The sequence below is a fragment of the Columba livia genome, chromosome 2, assembly GCF_036013475.1.
Source record: "Columba livia isolate bColLiv1 breed racing homer chromosome 2, bColLiv1.pat.W.v2, whole genome shotgun sequence".
In the NCBI taxonomy this organism is placed as follows: domain Eukaryota; kingdom Metazoa; phylum Chordata; class Aves; order Columbiformes; family Columbidae; genus Columba; species Columba livia.
The window spans coordinates 68,194,927-68,210,753 of NC_088603.1; the positions used below are offsets into that span (position 1 = coordinate 68,194,927).

General features: G+C 35.6%; 1 protein-coding gene across 3 annotated transcripts in view; it reads right to left on the bottom strand.

The window, feature by feature from the left end:
- Positions 1-15,827, bottom strand: part of DTNBP1 (dystrobrevin binding protein 1) — a 73,099-nt gene that overhangs the window by 25,893 nt on the left and 31,379 nt on the right. For all 3 annotated transcript variants that reach the window (XM_065052358.1, XM_065052359.1, XM_005512534.3), the window contains exon 7: positions 13,697-13,719. In XM_065052358.1, coding sequence (XP_064908430.1) covers positions 13,697-13,719 — 23 coding nt within the window. The remainder of the gene's footprint in view (positions 1-13,696; positions 13,720-15,827) is intronic.

The window sequence follows — 15,827 nt, forward strand, 5'->3', positions numbered from 1 at the left end:
CCACAGTATTCACAACATCCATTCAAAAAGTTTCTGTTTTTAGAGAATCTTAAAACGAAAATGTGTTCTTATTATCTCCTCAGTTGAAATCCTGAACTGTCAAGGACCATGAAGAGGACCCTACATTAAGAAAATTGGCTTTTCTGAAATTCATTCACGTTTTTAATAATGGATTAAAAATAACTTTAGACAGTCTTACATTTTACAACTTTCCTTCTAAAACAGCTGGATTTCTTTTGTCTCAGAAATCCTCAAAGTTTCCAAATTTTTATGAGATATGACTTAAAATACATCCTTCTTTCAGTCTGTGGTAGATAAAACTTTCCTGTTCTCTCCTTTATTGTAGAGTTAAGCCCACAATTCTTCCACATACCAAATGAATTTTCACTTCATGAATTTTAAGACCACTAGACTGAATAATCACTAATATGCAGGAGAAATCTTCAGTGGCACAAAAGCACCCGGAACTCCAAGGCAGGGAGGAGGAGAGAGGGAAGATCTGCGACTAGAGCAGGGGTATCAAACTCATTTTCACTGGGGGCTGCATCAGCCTTGTGGTTGCCTTTAAAGGGTCAAAGGTAACTTTAGGACTGTAGAAGTCTAACTACTCCTACATTTATACAGTCCTAAAATTACATTTGGCCCTTTGAAGGCAACCACGAGGCTGATGCAGCCCCCAGTGAAAATGAGTTGGACACACCTGAACTAGAGGAAGTGTTCATACCAGTCATGGTTCCCCAAATGTGCCAAAAAACAAGGATTTGGCTTTCGGTTCTGTCAGTCTTCCTACAGCTTTGTGTTCAAAATGTGTTTGGGTGTGATAAGAACCAGATACTGAGTTGTACTGGCAGTACAACACTCTAAACATGTACCAACAAGCAAAAAGGGAAAACATACATGTCACCCAAAACCCTCACATGGACAGACTTCCTCCTGTCACAGGGGTTTGTGGAGACAGAAGTTGAAGCTGCAGGCCCTTCCTGAGGGCCCTCCTCTTCTCTACCCTGCACATGAGACTAACGGCATGGGCAACTAACTAGTGCTTTTTAAAACAAAGGTAAAAAGCCCACTTGTCTAATTCTGCTGTATGGTTAAGCAGATTTAAAAATATTATTACATTACACCTACGATTAAGACTTAGGATGGTTGGGTCTGCAGAACTGCAATGCCCACATCACTAGTGGGCCACAAAACCTAAGCTTACCCAGTCCCACCAGCCCCATTTCCTACCCATGTGAATGCACAAGATATGCTGAAAACCCCTCAAGGTATTTTCAGTTGTCTTCTCTGTGAAGCGTGGGCTTTTCACTTTAATGTTCGATAACCAGAGAAGAGATAATAAATCTGTGAGGATTTAAGATTATGATCCAAGTTAAAACCCTCTGGAGCCAATGGAAACGTTGGTGCGCCAGGGCTGGAGTGATTACATAATCATCTAATTAAGCCAGAAACAAGTCCCTATAAATGGCACCATTTCTGTCTGATTTAAAATGAGATGCAGCCAACTACATTTTGATCAAGTCTCATTTACGTAATGTCAAAATAGCATTAGTTGGCAGCTACATAAAAGGAAAAAAGGGCTGAGTGACATCTCCGCAAGATTTTTATTTCATCTTAATCCACAGAGTACTCCAAGTGATTAAAAATGAAACAATGCGTTCAGTTAGTCAAAACTGCCTCTTAACCTCTTTCAGGCTTAACCCATACACTCTATTAGAAATACACAATTTAGAAATGTTAGATACACACAAAAATGTTTTACTGACTTTTTAAATAGCTCACATTTTTATAATTCAATGCCATTTTCCAAAAGAATATAATTTCATCTGTTTGGTTAAAACAAATCACAACAGAATGCCACAATAGCTATAACATTGAAGAATTATGTATAGTTTCAGCTCCAATACCTTGATGCAATTTAACATGCCATACATAACACTCATAAATAAAATGGGCAAAATTGTTTCTGTTCCATTTACTAACCAGGAGTAGAGAAATATGCAGAATTCTTACATGCCCACGTGCACACCTCAGCCATCCGCCCTTTCCATCGGCATCATTAAAACCTGAGCAGAACAAGTTGTTTAATAATACACTGCTGTGAAAGGCAGGACTGAGATTTATGTAAGGCCATGCTATAAAGAAGAAACATTATTTTTACTGCAGCTTTTAAAACAATTCTACTGTTTCTGAACCAGAGGACCAGAATATTGTCATATTTATAGTACCACTATAGAAAGAAATAGTGTCATGTGGAGAAATATGAAAAGCATATAATCTATTAGTGTACATTTATTTAGCTACAAATCAGACTGACGAAATGTCTGCATTTACATTTCTAGCATATAATAAAATAGAAGCAGCATGCCAAAAGAAAGAATATTGCCATTATAAAACTGTTCAAAAATTCGTTCACAACAAGATGCAGTCACAGGCTGCCAGAGCCCATAGCACACCAAAAAGTATTACATGTGATCTTGTTAGAGAGGAACAATCTTTTTGAAAGCAGGTAGATGAAAATTTCTTAATTTCTCATTAACCTCAGCCTACGTAGATGGTGGGAAAAAACAGATGACCATAAAACTATAACAGGCCATCTTTAGTTTTGCATTACTCCTTTCTGTCACCAAGCTATAGAAGAAAATACGATTACAAAAAATTTAGAATAATCCTGCTGACCAGAGATGGGCTCACCTTTCCATAATTAATGTTGATACTAAAGCTTCTACTTACTGCTTCCTCATTCTAGCAGTAGTTGGAGGACTGATATTGCTAGAGCTCACATTTCAGAAATATACTCCAATTCAATATTCTCACCCTTATAGAAGTATAATTTCAACATGGGCCCCTTCCCCCCATAAAAAAAATAGCTATTCTACTGTCCAGGATATGATTGCAAATAAGGAAAAAAAAAGATTCACAGCTGTGCCCCCAATTCACCGCACTTCCATTTCAATCTCAGCAACAACAAGAAGAAAGAAAAAAAAGGACAACTTCTGTCAATACTTGCAAAGTAGTTAAGGATACAAGATGCATTATGCCAGTAGTATACATATTGCTTCCAAACTGAGAATTTTGAGTGCAAGGTGGCCACACCACATTTACCAGAACACAGGGTAAATTTTGCCATCTTTAAGTGAACAGTCGACTGTTCTGCCTAAATTTCTGGAAAACAGCTATTTTAACAAATGAAGTCTTTCTACTCAATACAAATGTAAAGAGTTCTCCCTTATCAAATTGTTTAAAACAAAATATTCAACTTTCCTTTACATTGTTATTTAACATGAATACCAAATTTAGTGGGCAGAAATATAGCTCATAGGTAGAGCCTTGATAAAGGCATGCTCCAACAGGTTATTAAAATACTGTAATAGTTCAATTTACTGATCTTTTGGTCCTGTACATCAACTGAAAAAAATCCACATGAATGGTAAGAGGAGAAAAACCCACCCTCTTCTAGTGGTTATATAAAGAATCAGAGTAGAAACCTACATCTTATTTCAATTCAAATTCAGTTCTAAACACCATTAGTTAAAAATTAACAGCATAAAAATGCTATTAATTGCATTGTTAAGAGCATTGCTTCATATGACAGAGTGCTCATATTGATGTAAAAGTATTAATTGCTTCATTTAAAAAGATATGTTTTTATCATTTATTTCATTTATCTGAAGGAAACTAAGAATTGGAATGCCTGCATCTATACTAATGAATTCCCTGTTTTAATTCTTTTATATTCAGTTTTATAACAATATAATAATAATTCTCTGTCTCCCCTCACCCTCTACACCCCACCCAAGTCTCCTTGAATTTTAGTTAACAAGGTATCTGTGTATTTGTATTCTTTTACTAATTCTGATTAATATTATCTTGACAATAATGCAAAGCAACAGACAAAAGCAAAGCAATAAACAAAAAGCTCTGCAAAAATTCTACGCTAAGTCACTATTTCTTTCAAATTTGCTAAATCAAGTTGATAATTAACCTCTCATTTCTAGCACGCCCTTTGCAAATCAGGCAACGGTGGTAACTGAGGAAATTAATTAAGCTAACTTTAATTTCATTTTGAATTTTACATTAGCTTGGCAAATTAAGCTGACAAATAATAAAGATGATAATAAAGTTCCACCTACACAAATTCTTCTGAGTATTGTCAGGGGCTCCCGGAGATGACATGGCAGTAAGAAATAGGCAAGTAAAAAAGAAACACAGCACCGGTCAAGCGAAAGCTCCAGTTACCAAGCAGCTCCGCTGATGAGCATCTTCACCGATGTCGAACAAAGACGGATGCGAGGAAGCTGCTTTTTCAAAGCAGTAAGACTGCAACTGCCAGATTTCAATGGGTCACTTGCACACAGATGCAGACACATGGATGCTCCAATTCAGCGCCTTTCCAGAACCGCAACGTGAGCTACCAGCCGCTGGGCTACACTGGGAACGCACGCATGGATTTGGGAAGGTACCACATGCTGCTAAATAAAGGGGTGCTAGAAAGAGAGAAATTTTCCTGCCGGGCTATAATCCGATGACATGCAGTTACAGCATGTGCTTGTTAGGCAGGGAGCTGGAAGTGTTTGAAAATGATTTAGGAAAAAGGAAGAGGTATGGAAGGGTCCAATTTTTTTTTTTTTTTTTTTATTAGTAGATGCTCACAAGGCTCTCCCCTCGAAGTATTTTTCTTAACATGGCTTAGCTCTGATACCCCACAAACCAGATTACATTCTATTCTTACTTCACACATAAAATATTAAAAATCTTGGATGTGATTTTTAAATAAATTAGGAGCAGTCTTCTCTACCGAAAACCGCATTTTTCATATTACATATCCAGACTACATTTTCATAAAAAATTGAAAAAAATGCTTATGCAGTTAAAAAAAAAATAAATCAAGAAATAGCACATGACTGAAAATCTTTGGTCATGGTGATGCTGCAGTTACACAAAGGTGCATTTATGTTTCAAAAACTGAAAGGCGTTGCTCAGAATTGGGAACACTGGCACGCGTTGCCTCTTCTGTTCAGGAGGGTGTGCAGTGCTGCCAGAAACCACAATAGCCATAACAATGAGTTTCATTTACTTAAAAAGATCACGTTTTGAAAAGCCTCTTGGCGACAACTATCAAAATACAGAGTACAGACAAAAGGGAATTATGTAATAAATACTTCTCCAATAGTCATCATTACAGGAAAAATTACCAAGAATGTATGGGCACATAAAGGTCGGGTTTATTTCACTGGTGAAAATAACACCAAAATGTCTATGGGAAAGATTAAAAGCATAATAACAATAATAATCACGAGATAATCCACCTTCAGTCTGGACTTCAGTAATTAAAGGATGAAATCAAGTTAGAGCTGCAGACAAAATAGGCTTCTATTTTTCCCACATCAGTCATTTAAGCATTATAGACAATTAGAATATCACACCTTCCGATGTTTTCTTTTCTGCATAAACTCAGTATGACAGGACTTATGTTCCCATGAAATTTTTCCTATTATCTACACAGTTTGCTATTCACCCTGGTAATAGCCAGAGAAAATCCCTGTTGTTACACTGGCCTCCTCCACTCCCTACAAACCCAGGGCTCTGCAAGGCTGAGTCCAGCACAGGGCCAGCTTCTGCTGCAGCCAACAGAAGCCACACCTGCACATTCAAGAGCCACCTTGTTTTAAATTGCAGTGATGTCAAAATTGTTGGGATACATCTGAACTCAGAAAGGGCTTTGGATTTCATGAAACACTAGAAAGGAAAAAGAGTAGGGCTCGAGGAAAAAGAGAAACCTACATAAACGTATCAATATTAGCGTTTGATGGGAGAATAAACTAGCTCCCTCAAAATAAAAAGCAAGGTAAGATGAAAGAGCATAAGGGTGCCACATTAAAAAAAAAAACAATGTTCTCTAAAAATACATGTAGATGAAGCAGAACTTTAAAAAAAGGAAAAAAAATCTTCCTACCCTCCATTAAAAAAACTGATAATCACAAGGTTTCAGAAGTATCTGTAACATTAGTGTTCTGTGAGTTATGTTAACTCATTGTCTGAATAGTACTTTCAGGTGATATCTACCATATAAATCCTGAAATCTAGTTGAGGAAAGAGAGTACAAACAGCACTATCTATTTTTTAACATATGAAGGTACATTACAGCCAAAATACACAACAAACAAAAAGTTTAAAAAGCATTTGAAGCATTAAACCAGATGTGGTTTGGGGTGGAAGACGTGACAAAACCAAAAGCTATCTTTGATCAGCTGAGTTGCAAGGGCATACAATATTTGTTCTAAGGAAATCTAATTATCTACTTTGTCCATAAATAATCCGGTATCTCTACAGCATCCCTTTCTAAATTTCAGATTTCCTTTAGAAACTCTACTACTTATTCGCAGCTTTGAAAATTCAGACGCATTTCCAATGTATACAACCACCTTAGAAATGGATGCCATTTTATGATTGACTAAGATCCATCCAAGCCTATATTGCTACCACGAAAGAAGCCCCATTTTTCCCTCACCAGTTGAAAACTAATCAAAAGCAGTCAGGAGGGAAATAATTTCCCATCATATCAGATTACTAATCCAGTTGATAGTGCAGCCCACCTTTTGGCAAAGAATAATGGGAAATAGTGTTCTGATGTAGAGACTGAGGATAAAATTATAGATAATTTTTGTTTCTACAGTCTAAATACGCTAAAAAAACCCTTTCTCCTCTCTTCTATTGAAATGTAAATTCTGTTTCTTGTACAGAAAATACTGTCTGTGCTGAAGACTTGGCATTTGTAGACATTAACCTACCAGGTAATAAATGGATTTCCAGTAATGTACAAAATAAATGCCTACACAAGATACTCTCCATTGGAGTTTGTTTCACCCCAGTCATAATTCTTATTCCAGCAAATGTTTTGCCATCTTGTCAAAGTCAGCTAATACATTTTCAACTACAGCTAGTGCTCAATACAATAGTGTTGCTAATTGATAAAAAGGTCAGGTTTAGAGGGTCACAAGAGGCAATTTAAAGTTTCCACTATTCTTGTGTATGCATTCATATACAGAGCAAGTTCCGAAAGTATGTCATTAAGTCTGGTAACTCAGCCAAATAGAATCAGATGTGTGCAACGCAGCACCATCCACCTGTGCACTACAGAAATGTACATTTGAAAGCTAGTGATATACACTCCAATGTATAAAGATTCAATCATTTACTGGGGAGGATTGAAATCAGTGAAAGACTAAGAGTGAAGCTTCCATAAATTTCTCTATTTAAAATGATTTTTTAAATTAATTTTATTTTTTTGAAAGGCTTGACTGGAATTCCATACCTGTTTCAAGGAAGGCAAAAAAAACAAAACAAAACACAAAGAGGAATAAAGTTACAAATAGCTATATTCAGATCTAGGAACTTTTAAAACGTGTCCTGAGAGTTAAAGAGACATTGGAGTCTGCAAACCTGAAAACACAAAAAGCAAAATCAAAAGCAAGGTAGCTGTAAGAGCAATTTATCATTTGCTTTTCTTCTCCATCTGCCTATAGATGGATCTATAAAGGAAGACTTAACTACTTAAAGTTATTTGCCTTTTATTCAAAGTTTGACTAGAAATGCCCAAGTCTCAAATCTTCCCATTCTCAATAGAACAGTTATCATATATGGGAGACTCGGTCAATTCTTGCCACAGGCAATACTGAACATCTGAAGTTGCATGGTTCTCCTCCCATAGACTGGATGGGAAAAAAAGCTGGTAAACATGCACTATTAACTAGAAATCTATCAGCATATTTTCAGTTTATAGCAAAATACTGAGGAAAACCCCCAAAATCTGAGTATCCTTGAAAATTTAATTCTGTCTTGGCTTTATTACAATAGAATTAAGCAATTGTTTCCCAACTCTTTTCTAGTATGCCAAAATAAGAGTTGTCTTCTTTCACATCTGTGCTACAAGGTTTAAATATTGAAGTTTTTGACCACGAACACCTAATAAAATTCTAAAACAATCAGGAAACACTTGTAATAGCAGCACTGCCTATCTCACACGACATGTATTGGAAGAAGCATCCAAACAACCAAGACATCCTCTTTCCCCTATTCAAATGAGTAACTGAAGTGCAAAATCACAAAATACAACAATAAATTAGAACTCTCACTACTAACCAGCTTGGTTAAGGACACAATTCATCAACATAAAATTCTTCACAGTAATGAAACACCTTGAATGTTCCTATGTAACAGGCTCTGGGGTAGTATATTTGGAAACATTAAAGTAAATTAACTGCATGTGGCTGGTATGATTTTTCTACAACAATGTCATCTACTCTTGCTCAGAAGAAACATACAGGATTGTGTGCCCAGAACTACAGCACAACTTCTAGAGCAGCTACATTGCTGAATGCATGAGCTTTGTCAAGCATGAGCTATAAAGATCTCCATTGCATGTTACCCATGCATCTGGAAGACAATAAAGAGGCTAGGAAAAAGTTGGTTTTTTTGACAGCCATCAGAATACAGCATGATAAAGGGGATCCCTAGACTGGAAAAAAAAAAAAAAGAAAAAAAAAACAGTTTGACACTATGTCTTGAGGCAAGGAGATTTCAAAAAAAGGAGAACAAAAGGATGGAGTCAATAAACTGCTCCAAATATCATGTACTCTTAGAAAAGGGAACAGGGAAAGCCAGGAAATTAAATTTTAGATACAAACATATTTAAGCTACTGATAAAAGGACTGGAAAACTGCCATTTCAACAGAAGCATCTTAGATGCATGAAGAGGGATAACAAAAGATCTGCATATCAAATGTGACTCAATGACTTAATCTAGAAGAGAAAAGCAAGAAAAAACACTTGTTTTCTTCACCAGCTTCCTTCTCAGAGTATTTTGATAAAGCTCTTAAAACTTATCAGGACCTGTCTGAGAGAGATCTCTGATGGACAGGGCTGAAAACATATTTTGTTTTACTGTAAATAGGAGGGCTGAAAATGGTCATATGACCTGTTTCCCTGAGCTTGAATGAGACTAATCCTATTAAAGCTTAGAAATATGCATGACTCAGTAGCCAGAGCCATGTGTGTATCTGCCCTTACAACATTTCTGCCACTTTTCATTGTCCAAAAGGGCTGTGTTGCTGATTTGTAAATGGCCTCTATTGCTTTAGCTTTCTTTCCAGAAACAAACTCAAAACATCTCATCCTTTTTTTTTTTCTTTTTTTTTTTTTTTTTAATAGAAAAGGACTTTTAGAAGCAATTTTTAAATCTATCATGTATACCGTTCCCATTTGGATAAAATCTGAAGTAAATTCAGTAGCATATGTTTTTATCATTGTGCAATTCTACTACTTTTATAACTTTATTTTTTTTTCCATTATCTACCTCACTGCTCTGCTTCACTGTTCCATCATGTAAAGAGATTAACAGTATTCTGTAAATACTACACAGTCCTGGCTACATCAGAACAGAAGCAATGTTAACTTAAAAAAAAACCTAGGACCATGTGCCTAGAAGTATGGTGGAATGATTTCAAATCTCAATGCAGTCATGAATGCACTAGGTTTCACATATCAGAAGAAAGTAACCACATATTTGCTTTCTAATTTCTAGTTTCTCAGCTGTAAAAACGAAAACTATACATGCCCTTTCTAAACCATGGAAGAGTACAATCCATCAAATGCTAAAACCAAATACACACACACACAAATATTGACTAAAATAAATTCTACTATTGCACGAAATTGCCAAGAACCACAACAGAACTTTCTTTTTTTTTTATTAAAATAGCTGTTTCCTAAGCCTCAGCCAGGACAGAACAGCAGGGAGCACAAGCCAGCTCCTGCAAGCAGTTCTCCCAACACTGGAACTGACACAAACTGGGAAGAAACTTGCAGGCTCCTTCATATAGCATATCCAATGTTTTCATTCATAAATCCATCATCTTCTACAGTAAAGCTCTCTGAAAGATAAATTACTAAAAAGAAAAAAATGAACCAGACAACCTTTGAGATGTTTTGTCCTAGTGCAGACTCACATTTTGGGTACACAAATGCCAGCGCTGTAGCAGTATCAACAGGGACACCCCACACTTCCCCTGCCTTCTTCAGAGAGAGATGCTTAATATAAAGAAGAAAGCTTCTAACTTTCACAGATTATTAAATAATAGGTTATGCTTACATTGTAACAGAAAACCCTTTGAGCCTACGCTCATATACAACATACATACATATGCAACACTCCAGGGAAGTAAAGTTTTAAGACAGATCAGAGAGACCTGTGAAGGTGCCCACCTGTCTCATGAACCAGACCTGCATTCTCATGGTCAGTGCCAACATACAACTAGTATTTTTTCTGTATTCATAGTGAAATTAATGGGATGCATCACTAAATTCAAGTTCCAGTGCTGCACTATTTTGACGCTCAGACTATACCATTCAGTGTCTCAATTCTAGTAAAACTTTCTATCCTGAGCAAGGCATGAAAACTGTGCACTGGTGAATGAGAAAGTCACAGCTGGGCAACGAAAAATGTGCATACAATCCTCTTTTTACCCTCTCTGGCAAACATACTTAAGGAATGTTTTTGTGGTACTTCAGTTTCTGCGGATTCAGATAGAATGAAGCATATTAGGCTGCCCAGGGACGTGGTTGAGTCACCATCCCTGGAGGTGTTTAAAAGATGTGTAGATGAGGTTCTTAGGAACGTGGTTTAGTGCCAGAGTTAGTTTATGGTTGGACTCTATGATCTTGAGGGTCTATTCCAACTAAAATGATTCTGTGATTTACCATCCTTAATCTGGAAGCCAATACTTTGTAGTACATGGGTATTAAAATTCACAATTAACAAGTTACTATTATGAAAACTGGCATTTCTGTTATTTTCCATTAAAATACAATTAAATGTACAATGGTTTCAACTGCACATGCATTGAAAGACGCAAATGTATATAAAGGTACTTAAAATAGTTCTTTCCTAGTCCGTGCACTGGGTATTTTATGAACTGAATGTTTATGAACACATTTCACTCTGGACAGTTACATAAGGATGAATTAGTTGAGGATGTAGTCTATACTTGCAATATAAAAATGTAAAGAATCATCTACCCAACTACTTAACATATTTCAGTTGGAACCAATCTTCCTTGAAAACAGGAAATCAGAGCTGTAAGCAAGATAAGAACTTATCATAAAAGCTTTATACATCATGGTACTAATACTTCCCCACCTCAACCTTAAAATGTATTAGGTAACATACCACCAGAAGTATTTGACTTTTAGATGGCCATGTTACATTACTTAGACATGCTGCCTGCCCCCACCGCGGCCTTTTCCTCTTCTGTGCCAGGATTTCTAGGGCTATCTACTGAGTTATTTCAGCATGTTTCATCAATCAAAACTAAGCCAAAACCAAGTGACAGATCATTTTCTGCACAAATCTAGCGAGCCTTGGAAGCAGCCATCAGTCAGACTGGGCAAAGTTGCTGTAGAATCGAAACATCTCCCACTACGTAATCATTAATCCTTCGTGATCCGGAAGCTCTGAGTCACCCTGTTTCTAGTCAGCTGATGAAATAGATGCTAGGTACTCAGAAACTGGCTGAAAGTCCAAAATGCTGGAAAAAAACTGAAGCCAATCTAATGAACACCTCTATTTCACAATCCAGGTTAACAACAAAAATTTCGAGTAACATCAGACCTGAGAATGAACAACTTAGTAAGCGAGAAACCATAAAAATATTTCCTCCAAGTATTTACTTCCAATCAGACATGCACCTGCTTTTCAGTAGTTTCATTTCAATTCCCTGGAAAAATGTCAGGCAAAACAGTGAAAGTTGTTATCAAAGTCAAAATATGGTATCTACCATTTATTTTACAGCATGTTGTTGTCATTTTTAAGAAAACAAATTAGACTTCTTTGATGTGACTATTCTTGAAAGTTCATTCTTGACTATTCATTGAAAGCTATTACTCCTCTCCCTCCTGTCAGGTACAAACTTGTCCCTCAGTTCATCGTAAAAAAAATACAGGAATTTGACTGACTGATGTTTAATAGCTGTTTTTAAGGATCTGTCACTTCCACCCTTCCATAGCTTATGCCAATTCTTTTGAGTACTGTAGGGTAAATTGATCAGTTGGTGCAAAAATGTCCACCAGACCTATATAAACCTTGTAACCTGGCCTCTCCTTGTTACAGCATGAGATCCTATGCCTTTCCTATTCATATTGGCTGCATTAGCCACAGATTGCAGCTGAACTTTTCAGCAAAGAAACATTCAAAGACTTGGCAACTGTTTGCAACTTTCCCTCCTTGTAGCATACTAAAAACCTTCTCTTGGCTACCAAGACAAGCCTTTCATAACTGGTATTGGAAACCTGTATGCCTCTGTATCCTTTTACAGAACCGGTTACTTAGTTTGGTATTAATTTCAAGGTTAACACACAGCTGACACCCTCCTCCTCCATGAAAATAATTGTAAAATACTTACTGTCAAATAAAGTTAGAATGTCTATTGGAAAAAAAAGAAGTCAAAACAGAAATAACTTTGGAAACCATCATCTTGGCTTCCAGAAACTCACTTAAAACCCCTAATCAATACAAACTAAAAAAAAAAAAAAAAAAAAAAAAACAACCAGAATCAATATAAACTGGAAAAAAAAAAACAGGATTCACTATCCTCACAAGCATCAGACACCATAAAGTAGCTACTTTGCTTTGGAACAGAATGCGCTCAGCATCATCATTGGTTTGATATTGAGCTAGTCTGTGTTGAAAGCTGTCAAATCAATCAAAAGAGGGTTGTTATGGTAAACTACAGATAAAGTGACATTTTACATAATCTGTGTTGCTTGTCCCTTAATATTAGCTTTATTATTTTGCTTTTTTAGTATTATATAAAGATGTGATAGTCATGAACTGAAAAGGCAGAGGATTGCAGTTGATTAGAAATTTCCATCCCTTTTTTCAATTTTGAGAGACAATTAATTGACATAAATCAATGTACTTGACTTCATTCTCATCAATGTACTTGACTTCATTCTCATAAATAAAGATCAGTGACAAAGGCACAGTCACACCTTATTCAAACCAAAAGATAATAGCAATTTTCAAGCTGATCAAACATTAAGATTAGTAGGTGCAGTAATCCTGAATTTAAGATGCACTGAAAATGGTAATGTGTTCCATCTACACAACATAGACAAAGCAATAATACATTACAGAGTTCCTAGCCATTACATATTATTTAGGACAGATATTTGTATATATCATTGTGTATAGCCAACAAGTTAAGCTACAAAAATTGCATTTGTCTGATGCAACATAATACTGTGAAAATTTCCTTGAAATAGCTAGATAAAAGTCTAACAACTAACAGCCTGTGACACATGTCAAAAACACATTCATGCAAGAAAAGACATGGACTAGCTGAAGATAAACCCCTTAAGTTTCAAAACTGAACATCAAGGGAAAGTCTTGAATTAGATTCAGAATCTCTGAAATCTAGCTCAGGCAACAGAACCATCTGTGTTCTTCCTACACTTACGACTCTTCCAGAAGAACCAGTAGCAAGAACAGGTAAACTGAAAAATAAACAGTCTCTTGGGCCGACATAAAACTAACATTATCAAATGCAGAACTGGAACAGTTCCTTTCTAGTTTCACTTAATACAAGAATTACTGCGACTCTTGCAAACATTCAAGCAGAAAATTAAAAATAGAATTTACCTTTGAAGGTCTCAAGTTCCTTCCTGTTGGAGAAAAGCAGAATTAAAAAAAAAAAAAAAGATTATTAGAAATACTACATTTAGAATTACATGAATTTCAGTTACTACTATGTGTGTTTATCAAAGGCAAACAATACCATCCTATCGAGAAATTAGGCTACCACCTATTTATTAACATGAACAATTATGCAAATATTGCACATCTATATCTAGGCACATAATTTTTAGATATACTGCTAGAAAAATAACCAAGACTTCATAAGGCTTTAGGTACTAAAACATCCATTGATTAGCAAAGCTTTGCCCATTTATAACATAGTGAATAACAATTAGTATTTCATTTTCATCAGTGCTATTCAAAATCCTTTTGGCAACAGGGAAGGAGAAAAATTTGACAATATCACTCACTCAGTCATAACACACTTTAAAAGCAACAGAGGCTTATAGTGACATTCCTCAGAGGAGAGGATTTTAAAGTACAGACAGTGACAGATAACCCACAATACTCATGTACCAGAAAGCTAAGAAATGAAGCCAACAGCAATGGTATCTTTTTTCTTTCATAACAGGCCACCATCCACTTTTAGTAGCGATGCAATTGTGAATGCAAAGGGTATAAAACCAAGAGAAATATTTCCTCTGTTTTCAAGAAATCGCAAAATCTTCCATTTGCTATTGCTGCAAAGTAGTGATTTATCATTAATGTAGAGACTAAGGAAGAATCAAAGCAAGCTGGCCTTCTGCTTACAAAATGCTTACTTATAATAAATATCTTTTCAGTTTGTGCCTTGCAGACCGATTATTTAAATTCTGAATTTAAAAGCAAAAGGGATTATAAGAAAAATATTTTTTACAAAAAACCCAGAACTAACAGTTGTCCAGATAAGTTATTCTATTAATTATCTGTACACTAAAACATGTCTTCCCTCATTACTGAATCAGCTAACATATACATTATTTCACAATATGCATGCTATACTATAACAATTCCTTTTCCTCCCTAACAAATAATGTGATTCAGCATTTATTCTTCATGAAGAACAGCCAAAACTGTTTTGAGCCTGAAACAACTTATTTTCTAAGTATCTAAAAGAAACAAGAGAATACATTTACCTCCACATTTTCAGCAAACATCCCACTTTTGTCACCAAATGTCAAATATAGGTTTTTGAAAGAATGGGTGCTTTACCAGGAAATAAGCTGTAGTGTGATTCAGAGAAGCCTATTAGCTGTAGCTTCCTGTGAGTATCTATTTCCCTTCCTACTTCTCTCCCATCCCTTTCCCAAACTAGTTTCTCCCTTTTTTACCAGAGAAAAAAAGGTACTTCACAACATCTATGATTTGAAGGTTCATACCCTAATAAATTTTAACTGCTCTGTGTACTCTCATTACAAAATTCTTAAACATTCTCATGAGTTGCACTCCTTATGTTTTAATAATGACATCCTAGTTGAGAAGGCAACAATCGCAGGAAATGCTTGTTTTCCACAGACTGAAACAAAATGATACTGAGGAAACATCTTGTGAAAGTAAGAGGGGAAAAAAAACTGATGCTAGTTGTTCCTAAAATCATGTCTTATGCCGCTTGTCTCCCAAAGGGAACACAAAACAATTACTGTCATTGTGTTCAAACAGATTAGCAAACAAGATGGTAACACAGTAACCAACTGACAGTGATATTCATTGCTTTCGACTAAAACCTCAGAGTTTTCACTTTTAGAATCAATCGATATTTTTAGAATTGATGCATTAAGATGCTATCACTACATCCATATATATATTTGCCATTCTTTACAAAAGTTGAAAATGAATATTTGACAAAAGTTTTTTTTTTAAAAGACATATTTCTGAAAAATTTTAAATATTGACAATTAGCATACAATAAAAATACAGGTATGGAATCTAAGGATCAGCATTTCTTATTATCCTCATACCAATTTAGATGCAAAGACCAATGAATCGATTGCATCTCGTGGTTTCTCACAACACTTTCAATAAAACCTACATTTAGAAATACATAATAAAAAAATGTTTGTTGAAAATATGCTCTTTATCAGCAACACAGAGTTTTTTTTTTAAATCAAATAAAAACTTGAAACTTTTAAATTTTAATTCTAAATTTCATTTATCA